This window comes from Aulostomus chinensis, chromosome 2 (assembly GCF_037954235.1).
Source record: "Aulostomus chinensis isolate RoL2024-O1b breed Wild chromosome 2, RoL_Achi_v1.0, whole genome shotgun sequence".
Classification (NCBI taxonomy): domain Eukaryota; kingdom Metazoa; phylum Chordata; class Actinopteri; order Syngnathiformes; family Aulostomidae; genus Aulostomus; species Aulostomus chinensis.
In genome coordinates, this window is record NC_141321.1 from 9,170,342 (window position 1) to 9,194,610 (window position 24,269).

Here is a 24,269-nt window from a genome sequence, read left to right on the forward strand (position 1 = left end):
TGTTGAAGCCCAGCGGCGCCTCTGCCTGTGACAGACTAATTAATGAACTGCTATTTTCACCTATAAAAATATGCTACGTTGATGAGAGGTGAGTATGGTTGTGCATGTGGAGTGTTTAATAGCAAGGAGACCTGGGCTTAATTAATGGACCTTGGTAAATTGAGTGTGAGAACAAGTGTGTGCTGGGATGTGACTTCACTTGTTTCTACTTAGAGAATTGGTCTGCTGGAAATGGCAGGATGAGGATTACTGTCTTTGCTGCTGCTGGGCCCAGAGGTACATATGCCTTTTATACTGTATGTTTCCCCCGCATACCTGCGGTGCATGAAACGGTTTAACCCTGTGAACCCAAAAGTTCCAGCGTGATTTGCTCCTGTCACCTTTGTGCTCACTGTGGACTCTTGTCCTCTTTGTCACAGTAAGATGCAGTGAAATCTTGCACCTCCCAGGTAAACAAGGCTAGAATAGGAGATGCCCGTTGTACAGTTACATATGAACAACGCAAATAACAAAACATAAACTTCTATGTTTCATTTTATGTATAAAATGCCACATTTAAATATATAAAAACTTTAAATCCATGCACATTTTTTTTTAAATTTAACCCGTAAGTGGAAAAAACACTACACTATACACTAAAATAGATCATTCCAACTACTTTCATGTTTTTCACAGCCTGCAGTCGTCAGTTCTGCCATATTTTCAGCTGAGTCAATCATGGCTTCAGAGTTGCACTGAGAAGTGCATTATTTAAGTTTTTTTTGCATGTACAGTTTATTTGGAAATATTTAAATATAGAATAGAGTGCTTTTGATGGACAATTCTAATTCTAAACTCAGCCTGACTGCAGGGATGTCATTCTCTTACCAGTTTCTATGATTATGAAGACTCCTGTGCGTGGTAGGGTTTGTGTGATCAACATAAAAAGTCGGCTTGTGGCACATAAAATGCCAGTGTTGGAAATTGCATTGTCAATCTTAGCGAAAACACCTTCTTTCTGCTACTGCAATTTAGTCTTAGCAGATACTGGCCGTCATGTCTCATCAAGCCAACGTCTGCATCTGAGACTTAGCCAGGGTATACATCATGATTTATTTCTCCTCACACAGAAACAAACGCTTGCCTCTCAAATGGAAAATGAAATTCTAGTGGCATTCCTCCCATCCTCCCTAATATCACGACTGTGAAGAAATACTACAAACGTCTAATTTTGAGTTCTTGAGTGCGAGGCTTTATTTTTAGTTTCTTTGACAGCTAGTTCTAGTATAACAAATCAGAATGATGATGAGTATCTGTTAGTAACTTCAGGCAAGAGTACTGTGGCACTTCTTCCAGGGAGTGGGGCACAGAGTCACGTTAACGACAACGTGGTTTGAGCTATTAGCCTTGAAATGAGCTATTGATCCATCCTGGAGATTATTTTAAAGGGAACCTTGAAACTGAAACTTTAAGGAGGGATGCTTAAGAAAACAATTACTCACGTCCAAATAAACAAACCAAAACACATTTGGTAGTATTGAAGTAAGGCTAATAAGGTTTAGATATAGGTGGCAGAGTCTCTTGTTAATCAAGTCTTAATGTAAGTGTTAATTCACTTTGAATACTGTCACCTTCTTAAACTAATAGCCCCAGTCAGTTCTTGCCTTTTTTTTTTTTTTTTTTTTGCCTAAATCAACTCCTTATGATGTTTTGTCTCTAGTTTTTAGTGTTTTCTGAAAAACTTGAAACAATGACTTGGGGGATTATTTTAAGAAGGCAATGATATACACTATGGTCAGCTGAAGATTTTTAAAATATGAATAAGTCTTTGCATTTTAATGACTGAAACAGCTTCAAAAAAGGTGAAAATTCCTTCTGTTAATCAGATTTGATGTCACTATAATAGGTTACATGTTATAAAAATTGTGTAGCTGCATGTTGTTTATTATACTTCCATTATAGCCAAATCTCTCGCAGAGGATTATGTACAATCCATTTTTTTGGACAGATTTTTTTCCAGCCAGTGTCTGATTTTATTTTAGTTATGCATTTGATTTCGATTTTGGTGTCATTATCAGAATTCTAATGTTATTTTAATATAATATGATTTAAGGTGTTACACATGCCTTCACATCTCTGCTATGAATAAATAAATTACGTTGGATCTTACCTTCCACTCCACTTATGCACTTGACACGTTCGCGGATCTCCACATTGTATCCTTCAAATGACATGAAGACTCCGCTGGGGTGATAGGGCTCCCGCTGCGCAAAAACCTTGGAGTAGCTGTGCTGGAACTCAAAGCGGTCGTAGCCATCATACTGGACTAGTTTGCCGTAGACCTCAAAGTATTTCTCCATCCAACTGAAGGGCATGTAGATCTCTGTGCCCTCCCGTCGGCATTTGACTATAGATTCATCATTGACTAGGCAGTCAATTTCTTCATATTTAATCCCACCAGTAATGCCAACAACAGGTGGGGGTTCTGGAGGCTGTGGAGGGTGCTGTTGGCTGCTGATGCTAGCATCGCCTACCTTGGGACTGGGAGCCAAAAGGACAGCACGGGGCAGGAAGTGTAGGGAGGAGTCACTGGGGCAGTGGTTCCACAGCAATACGGTGAGGAGTGTGAATAGGGTGCAGATAACAATGAGGGTTTTATAGTTGACCCGGGCTGCCAGGCATCGCATGGCTGCAACTCACCTGCAGACACAAACACACGGGGCCACATTAGAAACACAAATGGGCTTTTCTTTCTTTTTGCCTTTCACCATTGCAAAGTTCCCCCGCCAAGCCCTTCTGGTGGATGGCCTACTCCCTCTGGTCAATGTCTCGGACTGCCACATGCTTCGTCCATCTCATGTGGTGTGGTCAGCCACATCTTTTCACCACATGAGTTTTACCAGGGGACACAGTGCAACACTATTTCCCTCAGTTCCCCTCCAACTTGAACAGGTGGCAAAATGAACAGGAAAGAGTGAGACCAGAGCACTGCCCCCAATGGCTACCAGTCCATCCAACCATGCTGCTGGTGGCACCGGTGGCCCCTGTGCTGATAGACAATGTCAAAGAGTGCTGCACTACCTCAGTGCCAAGGATGCCTTGAATTGCTATTTTTTGATAGCAATAAACAAGCCACCTGGTATCAGTGTATGCAGAAATGTGCACAGTCAGCACTGTGGACCAGGATCCAGTGGTGTCATAGCAGCCCTATTTGCTAAAGGCCCTGACTAGAGAACAAAGACTGATCTTTTGGAAAAGTTCCTGTGGTGAGGCAAATGGAACTCTTTCTCAATCTGATTATTCCTAAATGTCGCTTGAAGTCGTTTTGGAAAACTGATTATGCATCAAAGCTGGATTTTTATCTCTCCTGAAGAGACTTTTAGCTTAAGCTCAATTTTAAATTCAACCTTTCATCCCTCTGTGGTCACTGATCTAGATTCTCATATGTAAAAAGCTGACTGGAAAGCTGTGTGTGTTCCTCCATAAACTATACAGATTGGTAAATCAGATTGCTCCATTCCCATAACCCAATTACAGGAACTAGATTTCTTGTTTACATGGCATTTAGGAGATGTGTTTACTGCAGGAAGCCAACTGTAACTTGGTTGCTAATGAGCATCTAAACACACTGAGGGACATTCTTCCTTCTGCTATAGCTCACTTAAAAAGTACAAAATGTGCTTCTTGGAACAACCTCTGATTATTATGATCAGTTATAATTAGTGTCACGCATTTCAGTTTAGTCTCCTCAGAAGCATCAAGCAAATGTACGGCATATGGATAACTGACAACATGTACTTCCAAATATGGTGTGGTTGCACATAATGAATAGCAGGTTTACACCCAGCAAGAAGCTCTGGATTGTGCTTTGATTATCACATGTGTAAATGTGACTGTCCTTTCTCACTGAACAAAAAAACAAACCCTGTCTGGCCTTTGGTTCAATCCTTTAATGTTAAGATGTCTGAGTAGATCTGTGGACGTCAAGATTTTTATTTTTTTTTACATTAAATTTCAGTGCGCTCAATGAAATCACTTAGGCTTTCGGTTCGTCCACCAGCTCTAGATATCTTAGATCTGCTTCTCAATGTCCAATTGTGTTGGTTTACATTAGTAATTAATTGTTATTGGGAAGTCTTCACTAGAACAAATCCAGTTTCGCTTGGGGTAAAAAGTAAGAAAGAAGACATCACACAGCAGACAGTGCAAATCAGACCAATCAGTCAGGATCTGTGTTTTTAAATGTCCTTTTTGTTTCTCTGGCATTTTCACCAAGCCAGTGAGAAATCAATACACATAGCGAGGTCCCCTCCTCCACACTAATTACAGCATAGTCCTCCAAGAAATCTACTATTACTGCAAGACAGAGCCAGGTCCTGTGAAGACAGAGGAGGGAAAGGAGGGAAATCATTACTTCCTAAGTTCATTTCAATATCTCAGCTTAAACTGGCCTCTTCTAAAGGTCAGTGCAATTAATGTGCATTAATTGGACCATAGTAATCTGCTCAAGCATTGCAGAGTCAATTTATAGCGCGAGCACCCTCTTGAACAGAGATACACTCTTCGGTGATTTTTATTCTAAATGGAAAAGTGGAGTTCCTCTGGTGCTTTGACGAGCAAAGGTCGAGGTAATGCAAAGTAAGAGGCTCTTCTGAATTGAGGCTTGGAAGTAAAGCACTGAATTTAGGTACTTCTTCTGGAAGTGGTTGAGACGAGACACTTAAATTGGCTCAAAATATTACATATTGAATATTATTTATTCAGGCTGCACGGTGGTGCAGTGGTCAGCACTGTCGCCTCACAGCAAGAAGGTTCCAGATTCCAGTCCCGGCTCCATCACAGGATCTTTCTGTGTGAGCCTCCATGCTATCCCTGTTCCTGCATGGGTGCTCTCTGGTACTCCAGCTTCCTCCCACAGTCCAAAGACATCAAGAGGGGACGAGGCTGATTGATACTCTAAATTGACCGTAGGTGTGACTGTGAGTGTGAATGGTTGTCTCTATGTGTTGGCCCTGCGATGGACTGGCGACCTGTCCAGGGTGAACCCCGCCTCTCGCCCGTAGCCACTGGGATAGGCTCCAGCACCATCCCCTGGGGTTCTCCTGTGCTGCTGACCACAGCCAGGTGTGATGTCCTTCAACCTGACGTACTACAAGGTGAGGTAGTCAGAGATCCAGGTCACTAGGCAGGATACTACTTGTATCCTCAACACCTTTTCCTGGAGCCTAAGGGGCTGGAGGCACTTGAGAAGTCCAGAAATCCAGAATCCTCACTGTGCCTCTTCCCTCATCCGGGATCGAATGGGCTTGGCGCATCCTCCACACCAACATCAGCCTGGTATGTAAACTGTAGGGGGTCCTGGGCGAGTTCCATTTGGCACTTGAGGAGGTTGAGGATGAGGCGCTCCAGTGTCTTCATCAGCTGAGATGCGAGTGCCACCGGTTGGTAGTCATTCAGTTGGTTGGACCCGTCCTTTTTTAAAACTGGGACGACGTAGGATGTCACTTTGTTAGGATATGTTGGAGTGGCTCCATCAGTTTAGCAGCACAGGTCTTAAGCAGCCAGGGAGACACCTTGTCTGGGACTGCTGCTTTCCCGGGAAGAAGCTTCCTCAGCTCTCTTTTACCTCCTTTAGCTTAGCCTTTTACCTCACACAGGCCTTGGAGCCCCTGTACTTTCTCCTCAGTTCAGCTGGTATGCAGTGTCGTAGTCCGTTTTTTGCCATTGCCTTAAGCGCAAGTAATTTCCCTGTGGAATAAACAAGACGACTGGCCCCAAGTAGTGCATTAACATTGAAAATATCCATAGGAAAAGTACTTGATGCGACAGAGCTGAGCGGCTTGCTGCCATCTCTTCAAGTACCATCTTGGAAAACACAACAGGCTCATTTTCATGCTACAAAGGGTAAAAACACACTTAAGTTTTGAAGGCAGTCAGTGATGGATGTCTCCTTACAGCACTGTATATCTTCTTACTGTTTAAATTATTGCCATTCATAAAAACTATCAGATATTTAGAGAAATGTCAACCTGGTAGTGATAAAAGAGTGGACTGACGGGATTTCTGACAAAGCTGAGCGTGTGAGTCAGACAGCCTAGGGACTGCATCCTGAAGGATAACAGGACTGATCCTGTCAGGGAATAAATAACTGGCTTTCTCTCTTCACTGGTGTTGAAAACAAGCTTCAGGATGGGCAGGCATGGGCTTAATCTCTGCGGCATGGACAGTATTCTAACACCACACATTGACGAGGAGGAGATTCATCTTAAGCCATGTCCCACTTCCAGAACTTACCAACACCCTGACACAAGAAAAATAGGAACACTGGACGAGGAGTTCATGTGTCAAAGTAGAAAAATACAGAATGAAGTTTGTTGATAAATAAATGAACACAACAATAATATCACACTTAAATAAGCCCTCTCCATAAAATGTTTAAAAATACTTGCTCTAGAGGTTTGAACCGACAAGAAAGTAACTGTAGGCATGAAATTGCCATTTCAAACTATATAACTGCCTTGCGGTTGTATGCCTCCACCAACTGTCATTTAAAATTTATGTCTGCCCAAAGACCATGTAGTGAAGGAATTCAATAAAAAGGCACACAGGTTATTGTTTTTTAGAGTTGTGAAACTGAATAAATGCCACGCCGGTTTATGACATCACTGTTAAGTCGACCCTCGGGAGATCACGTTATCACATTTATCTACCAAGACATTTCATTTTGCCATATTTGATTTGTATCAGTATTAACTTTTGTAAAAACATCAAAATTCAATCAATCCATCCCAAGTGAAACTTTGTGCTAAATTTGGAGACATGTCCTCAAGGTTTTCGAGGTATGGTTCTCAGAGACTGGTATGGACAGAAACACTTACATTTGTGTGAAATTCCTGTTAAAACTGGATTCCTTACTTTATTGAAATATCTCCACCCCACAGACTTGCACCAATACACTGTTTGCTGCTCTAGTAACACACACCACACACACACACACACACACACACACACACACACACACACACCTGTGCTTCTCAGGTACTAAGATCCGTCTTGAGTGATATGATCACATTGCTGTAATACCAGGCGTGCACCCACTCAAAGACCTTTGGGATGTGATGACTTCACAGACGACTTCACAAGAGGTCTGGGCCACATTCTTTCAGTAGTGTGTACACATTTGCCCCTTGGGCCACACTGAAGGACTGCCTCATCAGGCGATTTCCTTTGTTGAAGCAGAAATAAAACAGAACAACACTGTATTATTACAATGTCTGATCTTATGAAAAACTTAGAGAGAAATACTATTACAGCTGCGGGAAACATCTTGGATGGTTTAGCTTGGTTTGTTAGGACAAGCACCGTTGTGATTTCTCTCTCTCCTGCCTTTAATCTCTGACAGACGAACATGGGAAACATATCGCTCACTGTGCCGCTCGCTTTTATTAAAGCGCTAAAGTCCCCTGACCATCAGCTTATGTCTCTCTCTCCATCTTGTTGGCTTGCTGCCTAACGAACTCACTCTGCTCAATAACCAGACATCATTCAAAACAAGATGGGAATTTCTTTACTATTAAAAATGTCACTGACTTGAGAGGTTTTGTTGGTCAACAAGAAGGCAACAAATAAATGCGTTTTATCCCTGCAGGTTCTTCACAACATGCTCACATGTGCTGCTTGAAATAGGATGAAATAAATCTGCTGTTGCACTGTTTCAGAGTTTCAAACAGAAGTATTGTCTTTGAGACTGAGGTAGCGCCACCTGGGAGGGGAGCTGGTGCATGTAGCGTGCATGACACGGCGATCAAAGACAGGGGTGCATTGTTTCCAATAGTTTCCAAAATCAGTCCTTTTTGTGAACTTTTTTACATTCACAACTTCACTTTTCATCTCATCAATGAAATCACAACGTACATTTTGACACATTTTATGATCACCGATCTAATCTTTAGCTTATCTTCATCTCGTCTTTGCCATGAAAAAGTTAACACGAACATTTTTTGTCACCATTTCATCAAAGAAATTAACACTGCTTATCCATAAAGTTCCCATCAGTGTTTAATATGGCAGGAAACATCAGGGGCAGAGCTGCAGACTATGAGACTAATGGTAGATGAACCAATAGGTCTGGCCCAGCTTTCTAAAAGCGCACACACAAATAAAGTTATTATTTTTCAGTATGTTCAGTAAATTAAGCTGTCACCAAGCAATGCAGTACAAGGCAGTTGTTGTGCTCTGTCGTACGAGTTTGAATTAAATTTGAATTAAAGCATTTGTAAATCTGTTGCTGTATACAATTTCATTCCAAGGCAAACAAAATGTGTAACACGTTCCTGAGACACAAGCCTTCATTAATGTTGCTTGAGCCAAAAAAAAAACCAACCTTTTATTAATTAGGTACCTGTTTTAATTAGTAAAACAACACTACTTTTTATTCAAAGCTTTAAAGGAAAGAATGTTAATATTTTCCTGATGAGGGGTCTCACTTGGTGTTAAACAACCCCAAAAGGTGAATGTCATGGTGGATCATTCAGTGCAGGTGTAGTGGCAGATATTACAGTTTGTTCCCTGTGTTTCCAGCAGTCAGTTTTTTTAAACAAAATCCATCTTTCTTGTAACATTAAAAATGACAAACACCTGCAGTTACCTAAACTTTTTCAGACCTAACTGCAAAAGTTTGTATGGGGCATCTTTGGCATTATCATCAAATGGTTAACATTTAACATCATCTTGTCTCTTAGATACTAACAGACGTTTGTTTTACCCACTGACTCAGCTCCAATCAGATACGTGACACACATAGAATCCCTCTGGTATTAACACTGTTGTGATCTAAAAGAAAAACTACACAGAAATTAAAAACAACAACAACAAAAAAGACAAAACTGGACAGGAGGTGAAAAATATACCCTGTTGGAAGATATTCACGCACAACAGATCACAAAAAAAAGGCACTGCCATCTAAAGCAGCTTTTCATCTTGCAGGCCTCTCCTGTCTCATGCCAGACAATATGAAAAGTGCCTGAAATAGCAGGTAGTGACTTGTTGAGACTTGAGACTTGTCAGTCTTTGTGAATGCCAACAGAAAATGATCAAAACCAGCAAGACATTCTTTTTCTTCTCTCAAAAGACATGACTGTCATGTGCCTTTGGTAAGACAACACATCAATTCCAGATTATGATCAAGATACGGCAGCTGGAAGTAATGGCTTTGACTGATAATGACTATAACTTGAGAAGTATCTGTTGCCTGCTTCACAGGAAACAGCAGTAAAATTCCCTTTGGTTATCATTATTGTTTCAATATTCAGTATCATTAAAGCGATGTGTGATTACCACTCTTTGATAACTCTAGATCGTGGTGGATTGTACTGATTGTTGACTGGAATTGTCTAATGAGAGTGAGTATAGGTGGATATACAAGCCTGGCGACACTCTGATATACCCTTGCACGTGTCTCCGCATGACATGCATTTGTTTTGCAAACACAGCAGAGGAAGCTCGGGAGAGGGAGGTTTTTCAGACACCAAAAAGGACAAGGTCAGACGTTTGGGCGACCATTACCAGTCAAAAGTTCTGACACGCCTTCTCATTTCATGTTTTTTCTTTATGTTCATGACTTTTTGAATTGTAGATTCTCACTGAAGGCATCAAAACTATGAATGAACACATATAGAATTATGTAGGAAATAAAAAAATGTGAAATAACTCAAAACATGATTTATATTTTAGATTCTTTAAAACAGCCACCCTCTGCTTTGACTACTGCTCTGCTCTCTCTCGCCGTTCTCTCCATGAGCTTCATGAGGTCATCACCTGAAATGTTTCTCCAACTGTCTTGAAGGAGTTCCCAGAGATGCTGAGCTCTTGTTGGCCCTCATGCCTTCACTCTGTGGTCCATCTGATCCTAAACCACCTGGATTGGATTCAGGTCAGGTGACTGTGGAGACCAGGTCATCAGGCGCAGCCCTCCATCACTTTCCTCCTTGGTCAAGTAGCACTCACACAGCCTGGAGGTGTGTTTGAGGAAGAATCAATGATGGTCCAACTAACCATCAAGGCCTGGTTGTCACAGTCTCCTCTGAACAGTTGATGTACAGATGTGTCTGCTACCAGAACTCTGTGTGGCTTTTATCTGGGCTCTAATCTGAGCAGCTGTTAACTTGTGATTTCTGAGGCTGGTGACTCAGATGAACTGATCCTCAGCAGCAGAGGAGACTCTTGGTCTTCCTCTCCTGGGGAGGTCCTCATGTGAGGAAGTAGCTTGGTGGTTTTTGCAACTGTACTTGTGGACACATTCAAAACTTTTGCAATTTTCCAGACTGACTGACCTTCAGTTCTCAAAGAAATGATGGACTGTCATTTCTCTTGACTTAGAATTCATATTATTGCAAAAACCAATCAACTAACAGTTGTCAAATAGGGCTGTCAGCGGTGTACCAACCTGACTTCTACACAACACAACTTCTTCTCAGGAGCCTTCAGGCTCCCCACTTTCAGATCCTGGGTGCTGCTGGAGGAGGCTACACACCTCAAGAGGTTCAAGCGGCCACCCAAAGCACCACCTGCTCACGTCCCTGTCTGCCCACCAGACTCTTTCCGTTTTTCTCCCTCTTTCCCTGTCCCTCTCTTTCCTTGTGTATATCTGTTGTCCTCCATTAGCTGTCCCCGTCTCTGCCCCGCTTTCCTCCTCTCTTCCCCCCCAACCAGTCAAAGCAGAAGGCCGCCCCCATTGAGCCTGGATCTGCTCGACAATCTTGCCTGTTAAAAGGAAGGTTGTTACTGCAGCTGTTGCAGGATGTGCTTGCTCATAGAGAACTGTTGGGTGTAAATTCATTGAAGGAGTGTGGTACTAGACCTGCTCTACTTGTAAAGAGTCATGAGATAACTTTTGTTGTGATTTGGAGCTGTACAAATGAAATTAACTTGATTTGACTTGACGGTCTCAACCCCATTAAGAAGGCAAGCAATTCCACAAATGAACCCTGACTTCTGCAAACCTGTGTAGTGAAAATAATTTCAGGTGACGACATCATGAAGCTCACTGAGAAAAGGCAAAGGGTTTGCAGCACTGTAAACAAACAATTGTTTGCTACATTATTCCATATATCTTGCTTCATATATTTGATGTCTTCAGTATGTATCTACAATGTAGAAAGTAGTAAAAATAAAGAAAAAACACTGAATGAGACATTGGCTACCTTGAGAAAAGCAGAGACTAAATTGAAAATGACCAGTCCGTCTGCTGAAAATGCAAAAAGAAAGTCCCTTAAAAGGCAGCAATATGTGCAGCGTGTTGACCTGGTTTTGACAACAATAAATGAGGGGCCACACATTTGACCAGCAAAAGAATACATGAAACACACGAGCTGGAATGTGTTCATGAATTTGAACGTGTTTTTAACTGTAGTCACCCTGGGGAACTCTGAGTGACGACAAGTGGCTGTTCCATTACAACCTCAATGTTATATATTGCTGCATTGATCACTGATGAAACAATGAATTATGTTACAAACATATGAAAATAAGTAACTGATACGGTTGATATTGGTGCTCTCATCCAGCATAATAGAGAAATATGTGAAACCAGAGGTCAGCAGACAGCTGGAACCTCTGGAATCACCATGGAGTACAGTACACAGTCCTGACTCAGCACTGACACAGTGCACATTCAGTATAGGCTTCTTCACAAGATGCAGTGGTTGACGCATTCGCTGCAGGGTGTGGCGCAGGCAGCGTGACACGGCACCAAGCACTGGTCAATCATACACACTGGTGCTATGCCACCGAGACTCACACCAGAATCTTAGGCATTTATTTTAATCTTCCCATCAATCAGAAGAAAGCCCTGGCTGTGGTGATTCTGTGGAGGTGAGCTCATGATGGCCGTTCCAGGTTCATTTCAGGCTGCTGTCTTATGCATAGGGTCCTTTAAGCTGCATTTTATTAATTTTTTCCCCTTTGAAGAGGTTGTGGGCTGGACTGGGCCAGTTTCATCCTTGGGAGCACCACCCAGGTCTTTATAAGAAGTTGGTAGTTTGTTTTTGTTTTTTTTTGCTTTTTAACAATGCCATGTTAATACTGATACCCATGATAATTTTTTGATGATCATCATGATATGAAAGTTAAATCTCACCACATCGGAAGCTATAATGCATATTTTGGCTCATCCATATTCTGTAACAATCCCTTGCTCTACATATGAAACATGAGGATGTGTCAGGCAATTTCCTCCTTACTCGAGACCAAGAAAGAAATTAGATGTGCGAGATAATCTAATCCTCATATACAGAAGAGAAAATAGGTCATTTATTACAAACACTTCAATTGTAAGATCAGTAAAAGACCAGGATTCACCATGTCATACTTCAGACACCTAGTTGGGGAGAAAAAAAAAAAAAACTTCTTTTGAACCACCACTTTTTCAATGATCAGTTCACACCAAATCAGAAGACACATTTAAAGGGTTTAACCCAGGAGTACAGACTTATCCAGGTGTTGATAATCATGCAGGCATTGCAAAAGAGCATTATAATCAGGAATTATATGACTGTGCTCTTACATTAGATTAATAATGCTTAACCACTGAATTGAATTTAAGTCCATATATATTTTTCATACCTCTTAGGGTGCCAGGACCTGGATTATTTATGCCATTTTTTTAAGACGTTCTCCTTGTTGTTCTCATATCTTACGCTGTCATGAGCACCGGTGGCTTGAGGAATACCAGTAGCACTCCTGCCCCGTCTCTCCCCCTCTCTCCCCCTTCTCTCTCTAAATTATGCTTGACACTGTAAAAGCTTGATGACACCTGGCTTGCACCTCCTAACCATTCTAAACTTGTGGCTGCATGAGTGAAAATTGGCTCCACAGACTGACAGGTCAGGCAACTTCACAGTCCCAAATCCCTGAGGTCCCAGGGTGCTACCAAGTCTGATGACACGCAGCTTTTTTTTTTTTTGCTGCTTCTGCAGATTATCAAAGGATTTACATTGTGGTTGTGAACATTTTCCTGTCAGCTGTGATGAAGTGCAACATAGGAGAGATATCTGGATGCTCTCCAAGTTGTCATGGCCGCTTTCACAGGCTTAAATCTACCAATTAATTCAACAGGACACTGACAGAAATGAGACCTCTTCACATATGCAGAGGGGCTGAGATGAGACACACACTGACAGGAAAAAATATGGCAATAATTGGTATCTTTCTCCCATGGCCATTAATGTGAGCAGGTTCACAATAAAATGATGCTGAATGGTACATGCAAAACTGTTGTGCACCAAAATACATTTATAACACCATGAAATAATACCTCAGGTTTTACTGCTCAACACAATAACACTAAAGATGCTCGGCTGACAGGCCAACACAAACATTTAAACTTCCATCCCTGTTCAATGATAAAACATTGTTTAGAGCCAACAGAGAAGTAAGCAAACTGCTTTGAAGTTAATGCGCTTGTGTGTTTTATCTCTAGTTGGAGGATTAAGCAGGTCATTACCAAAAAGCTTATAACTGAAGCCTACTGAGGGATTAAGCAAACCCCCAATCATACGGAGAAGTAGACAACACAAGCCAAACACTTTTATACTATGTAATTTTGGAGACCTTTAACCATCTTTTTCGAGGGATGTTATTTCAGCTGCTTGTCCTGAAACATTAAAAACAATCAAGGAAAGGCAAAAACCCTAAGTCGATACATGCAATGATAAGAATAATGTACAAATGGTGCTTTAAGTGTTAAAAATAGTGTATTTCACTAATTGAATGATGAGCGCATTTCCTTGTGTCACCTGAAGATGTTTTTCTCTGTAAAATCAATTGTCTTGACAAATACTGGATGAAGTCATAACTCCCGACAGATCAAAACTGATCATCTCCTGACTTTCATTTGGCACCATTATCTAAGAAGAACTTAAACTCTTTGTTTTACAACCAAATACAAAAACCAAGGAAATTCCCATTAGCCTAAGATAATGCCTATTACACCTGCTGAATATCAACAAGTTGGTATTTCGTGCTTGTCAGCGTGGTAATGAAAGATGACTGTGGCTATTTCAGCACATTACTATGGCCGAAACCTCTTTGGTAAAATGGAGTGAGTTTAATACTGTATATGTATATTAAAGTGTCAGTGATTCTCATACAAGGCAGACATCATCAGCATGTCTGCAAACAACTAGAATGTTGGAAGACACCCTGTTCTGCAGTAAATATACAAAGAATGACAACACAGTCACCAAGGGACACACTGATGAAGTGTTTATCCATCACTCAGAGGTCATGATATTGTTGAAGGGGTGTGTGAATGTCACAGGTCCAGCACTCTCTCTGCAGACACCATTGCCCATGTTAAGCAAGCTAATGAACATAGTTACATCATACAAGCAAGACAGGAACATTCTTTAGAGTTAATCTGGGAGCAGATGTAATTCTAGCACATACTGAGATGAGCATACATCAGCATGCATAGTAGGTTGTCCTTTACGGTGTTTTAAATTCACAGGTGAAACCAGCCAATGTTACAACTCGGTCTTAATCTCTATGTGGAATCATATCTGGAGAATAAGATCCCATCTCTGTGTTGCTATTGACACAATTGCAGACCCTTAGCAGAACTGTATTTGACCCTGCATATTGACATTGACAACAATGTTAGTACTGACCTCAAATCCAGTCACAAAGAAATGCTTAACTAGCTGTGAATCCTGTTGATATACACCACCAATTCTCCTGGTACTCTCCCCTCACTGCCTCTTCAGCACCTACACATGAGAGGAGAAAGTGAGATTCCTTTATTATGTATATTATGAATGTAGGTGTCTTGAGCCATCAACAGAAATATTATAGACTGAGAAAATGTGTGCAGACAGGTGACTAAAATCCTAAAAGCCCTGTTGATAGACTCCTGATTCAGCCTGCGACTTTGCCCGGCCAGATGACATCTGTTGGTCACACAAATTCTTTCTACCCATAAAAATTCAGTGGCAGTTTCTGACTGTTCTTCAGGATCACGAGGATGAAACATGGCAGGTGTGGGTGGGGCTCGTACTACAACTTTGACAGGTTTCCCGTCATTTACAGACTCAGTTCACGAATGGAAAATACACAAATGGCTTGCAAGGGTTACAACAGTAGGCAGGCTCCCTATTCTTCACATAAAATCCTTCAACTTCTTAAATGTTTCCAGAGGTAAATGATGATTGATCGTTCCTGCATGCAAAGCAGCTTTTCAATACAACCTTTTCTGGGGGAAACAAAATGAACAGTTGTAATTCTTCTTCAGAGTGGCTAATTATAACCTTAAATCAATACTCCGCAGACTTTGACTCTGATGCACTATAAATTAAGACGAGAAAACAAATGAGTCACTGCAGTTGCAGTCGTGATGAATTAATAGGCTTTCCGACAGCAAGGTCATTAATGTACAACCGATCTATCCATGTAAATAAGCAGGGTGACATGGATACTTTACTCTGCAATTCATTTCACCAATATTTCAAGCTCCCGTTGAAGCAATCTATGAACAAGCAGCTGAACTCCACACATCAAAGCCAACATATGAAATGAAATGTGCTTATTCGCAAAGCACTTACATTAGATATTGTTGAGGTTAAACTAACTGATCTCCCTTTGGTCATGGCAGGCAGCACTGCAGGATTAGAAAGAAAATGAACAGAGAACAAGTATAGGGTTGTGTGTGTGTGTGTGTGTGGGGGGGGGGGGTACATACACACTGTACCAAGACAGAATGAAAGGGAAGCAGAAATGTCAGCAGTCTTGATCAATATTCTCTCACTACTGTTTGGGCTGCTGCTGCTTTCCGAGACAGGTGTGCTGCATGCAGATTGTGAAGAAACCAAAATGAACATCTGCATGACGCAAGAGCAGGAGCTCATCATGCACCAGGATTGTCATCAAGGCAACATTTCACTTAAGATGCCTCCTCTCACTCAGTACCTGGATGCTGTGATGCTGTTCAGTTGTGCTGCAGTAGCAGTTCAAAACACTGAAATAAAGATAATGACAGCTGACCTGGCTCAATCGAGCAATGCTATCTGCCTTTCATTACCATGTATGCATGTGCTACTAGGACAGTACTTGAAGATAATTCTTTAACATTAACTCTAGAAAATCAGTATTTAATGTTATCTTTCTAAATTCAAAGAGAGAAAGCACTGAAAGCAAATGTTAGTGTATCAAAAGTGTGGAAGATCCTTGGTGGTTCTGTGTCCAGAAAACACACAGAAGTGGAAATACAACGCATCAGTATTTCCTCACTGAATTTTTTATAATGGCCGCACCGCGCTTCACCCAAACAGTACAAAAACATATTTGGCTCCATAATATTCAGGGTCATCAGTGGTGCACTCATTCTCCAACAAGAAACCATGTACAGATATGGAGTAATTGAAAGTTGAGATCTGAACGATCTGTTTTTAAATATATTTTGTTTACTGTAAAAGACACTTGGTTTGTCTTCATTCAAATCACTCTTGCTCTTAAAAAAATCAGTGTAAAAACAAATGTAATTTTTGCGTATACATTTGTACATACCCTACGAGTCAAAAGTTTGGACGCATCTTCCAATTTAATGTTTTTTCCTTATGTTCATGAGTATTTACACTGTAGATTCTCACTGAGGGCATCAAAACTATGAATGAACACATATGGAATTGTGTACTCAACTAAACAGTGTGAAATAACTCAAAACATGTTTTTATATTTTACTTTTTTTTTTAATATTCTTCAAAATAGCCACCCTCTGCTTTGACTACCGCTTTGCACACTCTTGGCCTTCTTGCTGTGGTAGCCATGCTGGTTCAGTGTGCCTTCAATTTTGAATAAATCCCCAACAGTGTCACACCATCAGACCTCCCCCTCCATGCTTCACGGTGGGAACCATGCATGTAGAGATCAACCGTTCACCTTTTCTATGTCACACAAAGACACGGTGGGTGGAACCAAAGATCTCAAATTTGGACTCATCAGACCAAAGCCCAGATTCCCACTGGTCTGATGTCCATTCCTGGTGTTTCTTGGCCCAAACAAATCTCTTCTGCTTGTTGCTTTTCCTCAGTAGTGGTTTCTTAGCAGCTATTTAACCATCAAGGCCTGGTTGTCACAGTCTCCTCTGAACAGTTGATGTAGAGATATGTCTGCTACCAGAACTCTGTGTGGCTTTTATCTGGGCTCTAATCTGAGCAGCTGTTAACTTGTGAATTCTGAGGCTGGTGATTCAGATGAACTGATCCTCAGCAGCAGAGGAGACTCTTGGTCTTCCTCTCCTGGGGAGGTCCTCATGTGAGCCAGTTTCATCATAGCTAGGTGGTTTTTGCAACTGCACTTGGGGACACATTCAAAGCTTTTGCAATTTTCCAGATTGATTGACCTTCAGTTCTCAAAGTAATGATGGACTGTCGTTTCTCTTTATTTAGCTGATTGGTTCTTGCCATGATATGAATTCTAACAGTTGTCAAACAGGGCTGCCAGCGGTGTACCAACCTGACTTCTACACAACACAACTGATGGTCCCAACCCATCAAGAAGGCAAGAAATTCCACAAATGAACCTAAGAAGTGAAAACCAGTTCAGGTGACAACATCATGAAGCTCACTGACAGAAGGCCAAGGGTTTGCAGCACTGGCAACAAACCAAAGGGTGTCAAAATGTTAGACTGGTAATGACTGGTAGTGTATATATATTTTCTAATTTTTGTGTTAGCCATACAAACAAAGGTCTACAACCACTAGGAAGACACTGTATTTGAGGCTTACAGTGTTGAACTGGGGGATGGTGTGCATAATAGGAATAGTGTATTTAGGGTGTGTAATAAAGGAAACCCAAGCGTCACTCTCGCTCCTCTTCAAGATGGCTTAGCATGTGGATCTCCAAGCTTAGCACTGTGCTTACACCATTTTCATAGCCTTTACATATTGTCCCCTCCAATCGACCTTTCTTAAGCAAGCAGTTGACACCTTGCATATGAATCATGCACATCAACTTTATGGCTCACTCTTGTGAATACATTTTGAACATTAGTCTGGGCATATTTCTTTTACGGCAGCTTGACTGAGAATGATATTAGGTCATTAATTATTCTAGTTGCTCCTCATTTGCTGCCGTCCTGACACAAGCAGCTATCTATCAGGACTGCTGGACATTCATAATACATCCATTTTCTCTGGGGAGTTAGTGGCTGGCCAAATACTGAATGATCACACCACTGATGCCAACATGGTGCCAGCCATCTGACCATCTGATGCCCAGAGCAATATTCAAGAATTCTGAGTCTGAAGATCACAACAAATGTAATGACAAGTGTCTATTTTCAGGCAAATTAAAATGATGCAGGTTTATCAAAAAAGGCTAGGTAATATATGGACCTTCAGATGGCTAAATATGCATAAAGAGATTCAATTACTGTCAGTACAGATGGCAGTCAGAGGGCATAGATATCACCCTGTTCTGCAAGGAGAGTGCCACTGTGTTAACATGCACTAATCAAATGCACAAAATATACATGCCCTGAAAATGAGAACATTGCCAAAACACAGAAATTAACTTCACCCACCGACCTGATAACCCTCACGCATTGCTTTATGAACCTCTGATCATAGCCGCCAGGATTCTTTCAGAGTCCAATCAGTGAGCTGCACCTCAACAGCCACAAACCTGGGGGCTCTAAAATAGTCACCCATGCTAATCATATTCGTCCTCAACACTGGCCCCGTGCCAACCTCTCCCAACTCTGAAAACAGAGTAATTTTCACACCGGATTTAGAGAACAAAGAGGTCTTCAGTGGGCCTGCATCACATGCAGAGAGATATGTTCTGGCTGTCACAAGTGTTCACGAGCATAGACAGTAAATTTTCCTGTTTACATAAAATTTGGGGGTCCAATTTTTCTCCTGTTGAGTCAGAGACAAAAGTTTGTCCCCTGCCAGAGACTACCATCAAAGGCACAACTTTTTCTGCCATCTTTTGTCATAAAGAGTTCATGAATTCACACAAATATATGAGTTACCTTTTAGACAAATATATTTCTAGCCATATCTTGCATTGTATGTGACACAGTTTAGGGTTGAGGCAACAAAAGCAGAAAGCTCTGGGGAAGCAGGTGACAAATAACAAGAACTTGAAGGCTAAGCTCTGGGAGCCGCTCCTGCTTTGCACTCCAACTTTAAACTGCAAAAAAAAAGGAAGAGAGGATAAAGATTGGAGTGGGAGGCAGCAAAGGCAAAAAAGAGCCAAGATGAAAGTAAATATGAGTTGGGAAGTTTTTGGAAGCTGGATAAATACCCTTGGTGCCTGTCAGGACTCTGTGGTGCTCTGTGTGTAGTGATCTCTGCTTTCATGCTTGCGTGCAAAAGCTAAAGGCTTTATAGCATCAGATTCCAGCAATAAGTCACGTAAGCAACAGCGGCAGCAGATAAATACAAACTCAACCTTCAGCAACTAGAATTATTCATTATCTCATTAAAAATACTAAAAAAGAATTTGTAAACTTACAGTCATTGCAATAATGTCCATACGAATCTTACTTAACAGAAGATAATTCAGTTTCTTGACAGCCTTAAGAAGTTAAGCCCATCATTTCATGTCAGGATGGAGGCAAATTTCTCATCCTGTCATTAATATTTTCATTCAAAAATAATGTGTTGTTTTGCACATAATGCAAAAACTGAAGTTTAAGTTCACCATATCCCAAAAGGATTTTCCCCCCATTTGATAGTTCTATCATAATCCTAGGAAATTGAATTTATTTGAATGACAGAGAGCAATAAGGACAAATACAGCAAATTCCAATACCTTAAAAACTGGAGCATGTTGCACATACACAAAAACATAGCAATCAATGGCAATTCCTGCCTAATTGTGATCAGCTAATCAGTTAATCAACTTGTGGGAAACAAACTAAGAAAACCAATTATAACATGTTTTCAAATACAGAACGTCACATCTTTTAATTTTAAGAAGATTAGGGATGGATACTTCGGCCAAGTGGTGAATGGCAAATGACACAGTAAAGACGTCCCACCCCCCCACCCCCCCGTATCTGATGAGAGACTCTGAACTTGTCGGTAGCACGAGCATCTCGATGTGAGCCCTGAAAAGAAGAAGGCTGTGCCCCAGCTGCCTTTCACATGAAGACACGACTTGCATCTTCAGAACCTTGTTAGTTCACTGAAAAGGCCACCGACTAGTTTGGAATATTAAGCAGCTCATGCTGTTGGAAATCAAAAGGATTTTGGCAGAGTAGGAAGCTTCAAAAAGGCTTTGATGGTATACATATATATATGCATCTCTCAATCTTTGGCAGATATGAAGGAATGAAAAGGGGAACAAAGGGCTGCTGAGAGGGGATGTAGGGTTATTCCTCTCAGAATTCTGATTATGCATATACTATCACTCCTCAATAAAAGACTTGCTCTTAAAATGTCAAGATTTTGGATTTGAAAAGGAAGAGAGCAAGAGTGACAGAAACAGAAAAAAAAGGAGGAAAGTAAAAACACAAAAAATTTCAGGTCATTTAAAAAACTAACATACTCAAGTGTTCCACTGCCAATATTTCAGGGATAAACTCAGAGCTGAAATTAATGAGTAAGTTACATACAGCATAACACCACTGCTTGTTTCCACTCTAAGGAAAGTAATATTACCTCAGATAAGGAACAACTAAACATTAAGATTTTCACGTTTCCAAACACAATTTCCATTTCAGTCCATAGAGGTCTGGTAGTGGAGCGGCAAGGAGATTGAGGATGGCGAGATATTGTTTTCTTGCGAGGAAGATGAGAGGAGAGCTGATAACTGCGCAGAGGGAGCAGTTCAGACAACGGCCTCTTGTGGAGTCCATGATCCGGTTCCTGATGATGTTTAGAAACCATTACAAAAACAGCAAAGTCTCATTGAAAACTTGCAAAACTGTTTTGTTAATCCAATGCCAATCATGCATTTATTCTCATTACACAGGAGCTTGAGCTGTGGGTGTTCCTAGTTTACAGTATGGTCAGGGATTCCTGCCCAGTTTTAATTGCTGCCACTGGAGCAAACGGCTTTGAACTACCTTTCTAACCGGAATTGCAACTTCTATGACAGATTATTGTTAAGAGTCGGAGCAACTAGCCATGGGGGGCTAATAATCTACTGGGAGAAGAGGAAAGTGTCAACCGTTTCTCTGCCAGTCTATCGGTCATTTGGGTCTGTGGCGCTACAACTGAACGGACCATCTCCAACCATAGAAGCTACACTATCCACCTAAGCCCGATACCGACTGCTCTTCTCTCTCTCACGTCTCTTCACTCTCTCCGACAAAAGTCTGTTTGGTGATATTACCATACATATTGACAATATTTAATTCTCTCACAAAGGACTTCACAAACAGCCTGGACAGCTTCAGGTTAGAGCAGTTTATTGATTTTCCCACCCACTCCAAAGAACATGTCCTTGACCAACTGGTGTTGCTCCTTTTAACTGTTGTGCAGCCCACCTCCCCATCCCTGAACACATACTTATTTCATTTCATGTCAACCTTACACTAAGCAAAACTCAACAGTCTTTTGTTATTTAATTTCGTAATATTAAAAGGTCATTAACTTAACTGCTCTGGATACGGGTAAGTCACTCTAGCATCACTACTCATCCACACATGATTAACACCTTTCCCATTACGACAGCAGCCTCCGCAATCTTAAGGTTACCTGGCTCCTTTAAAAACGGACACTGCAACTTAGTTTACACCTGAACTTCATCGATTGAAACCTAAAGGACGTCAACTGGACTGCCTCTACAGAAAATTTAGTCTGGTTAAGGATATGTAAAATAATTACGTTCTTCACTATAAGGACTCTCTCACCACTGCTTAATCCAATGTTTATGTCAATCTAATTAGTACAGGTGACGGAAACACGTGAGCACTCTTCTCTCTGGTTCACAAAACACTATGCCCACAGGACTCTTTTCCTCCCCGTTTCTACTCAACTAATTTCTGTGACTCAACAATGGTATATTTTAACACAAAGATTGACAAGATTCCCCACCATGCACTTCACCGTTCCCAGCCTTCCAAAGCCCTCTCTCCCATCCACTTTCAAGCTTCAAACTTCTATCAGCTGCTGAAATATCTGACCTACTCCCAAAATCTAAGCCATATACTTGCCAGCTTGATCCTCTTCTGACTGCTCTGGTTAAAGTTTCCACTCATTCTCTGCCCCTCCAATAACAACCTTTGTTCATTCCTCACTCATGTCGAGTGTTGTTCCATCATCTCTCAATTCAGCTGCAGTTATCCCTATACTTACACCTGGTGAAGACAATTTCAATAATCTTAGATCCATCTCCAATCTCCACCTCCTATTTAAAATCATAGAAAAAATAGTTGCATCTTAGATTCATGCTCACCTCTCTGACATAAATTTATTGCAGGTTTTCAGCCACTACAGAGCACTGAAACAGCTCGTGTTACAATCACTTATGTTCTCCTCATGGGTGCTAACTCTGGGCTGCTTTCAATCCTCATTCTCTACTTGAGTGCAGCCTTTGAAATAATCTCACACACCATTGTCATTACCAGACCTGCTTTGGGTATCTCAGATGCACCCCTGGATGGTTTATTTCTTATCCCTCTGGCTGTATTCAATTTATCCAATTAAAATCATTCACTTCCCAGCCACCCCCCCCCCCCCCACCACCACCACCACCAGTGTTCCCCAAGGGTCTGTCCTTGGGCTCCTCCTGTTTATCATCTACCTCATCCCTCTCGGCTACACATTTCATAAATATGACATCCAGTTTCACAGCCATGCAGATGACACCTAGCTTTACCTGCTCACCAATCCCACTTCCACCCTACTGTCGACCTCCCTCCCTGATTGCCAATAGGAAATCCTGGATCTCGAAGTATCTTTCAAAAGTTTCACAGTGATATAGTGACTTGATAAGCTGATGATGACGGCATATCTTTAGAATGTTTTACACAGTTGATACTCGGGGCACCACTCGTATTTTTGTCTCATCTAATGAGAAATGATTAGTCTCAGATTGTTGCTTAGCAATAAGTCCTTTGTGGATCAGTGTCTTGCATGCATATATAAAATATATATATACACACATATACATACATACATACATACACACACACATATATATTTGTTATATACACATTTGAGAGAGATATATATACATATTTATATATACACATATACATACACACACACACATATACACACACATATACATACATATATATATATAAAAAAAAAACAAGTTGGAACACTTCTTGGAAATATATATGATTTAATACAATTAAGAGAACACTTAAGACAGAGTAATAATTCCAGCAAAGCAATTAAGGCACATAGGGATGGAGTAGCAGATATGTATTAGCCTAGATTTATCTGAGCTTCAAGTGAACGGCAAAGGGACAGGTAAGAAGGTGTGCTGGATGAACGATAGTGAACTAAAAACAAAAGAAAACTATTGCATGGAGGCTGACCAAGCGCTACAGAGTCTGGTGGAGTTTGGCACTGAGAGACAGGTCGAGACCTGAATAGGTGCAGTACTGATCTTTGTTATTGCAACTGCGCAAAAACCAACTTAACCGGCTTACGTTCTCAGCTGGATTGCTCCTATTGATGTAAGATACCTCTCCAACGAACTGGTGGAAAGACGGCCTCCAAAGCCTCCGCTCTTAAGTTAAGTCTAAAGTCCTCTAAAGTTAAAGAACAAACAAACAAAAAAATTTAAGTAGAACAGAAAAGAGGAGAGACAGACCAGTCACTGTAGCAGCAACAAAAAGGGAAGAAGCAAGAAGCGCACAAAGGATGGCGTCACGACTATTATAATAAACTGGTCCGCCTTGGGGGAGTGACCTTTGACCTGTGTGGGGTAGCTGGCCAATCAGCACACTTTGCCGTCTTCAATACTTCTCAGATATGCTGAATGGACAGCAATCATACATTACACAGACAGATCACCTAGAGAATCAGATTGCTCAGAGCTGTGACAATGACAGTGAGGAATTCTGTGACGGAGACTTCAGTTACAAGGTGGCATCACTTAATACACAGAGTTCAGATTCCTACTCTTGTACTTCTTTTAGCAGTGACACAGAACCCTTCAATCACATGAACAGTCGCATTGACTTAAACAGTTGGAATGTTTCACCACACATACAGTACATCCTGAGAGATAAGACTCTTATCAAGATCAGACAATGCTCCTTAAATTTAATGGCCTTGGGTGTTCCTGCGGGGTGGAAATTACAGAGAGGTGAGAACTCCCTTTGG

General features: G+C 41.2%; 1 protein-coding gene across 5 annotated transcripts in view; it reads right to left on the minus strand.

Annotated features, from left to right (window-relative positions):
- Positions 1 to 24,269, minus strand: part of glceb (glucuronic acid epimerase b) — a 60,535-nt gene that overhangs the window by 12,007 nt on the left and 24,259 nt on the right. The window contains exons 2-5 of one of the 5 annotated variants that reach the window (XM_086226440.1): positions 15,576 to 15,631; positions 14,646 to 14,744; positions 7,005 to 7,204; positions 2,150 to 2,679 (exon numbers count right to left, since the gene is read on the minus strand). In XM_086226440.1, the coding sequence (XP_086082566.1) occupies positions 2,150 to 2,666 (517 nt within the window). In that variant the 5' untranslated portion in view covers positions 2,667 to 2,679; positions 7,005 to 7,204; positions 14,646 to 14,744; positions 15,576 to 15,631. The remainder of the gene's footprint in view (positions 1 to 2,149; positions 2,680 to 7,004; positions 7,205 to 14,645; positions 14,745 to 15,575; positions 15,632 to 24,269) is intronic. The other 4 variants (XM_086226419.1, XM_086226408.1, XM_086226399.1 and 1 more) reach the window with 4 other exon arrangements.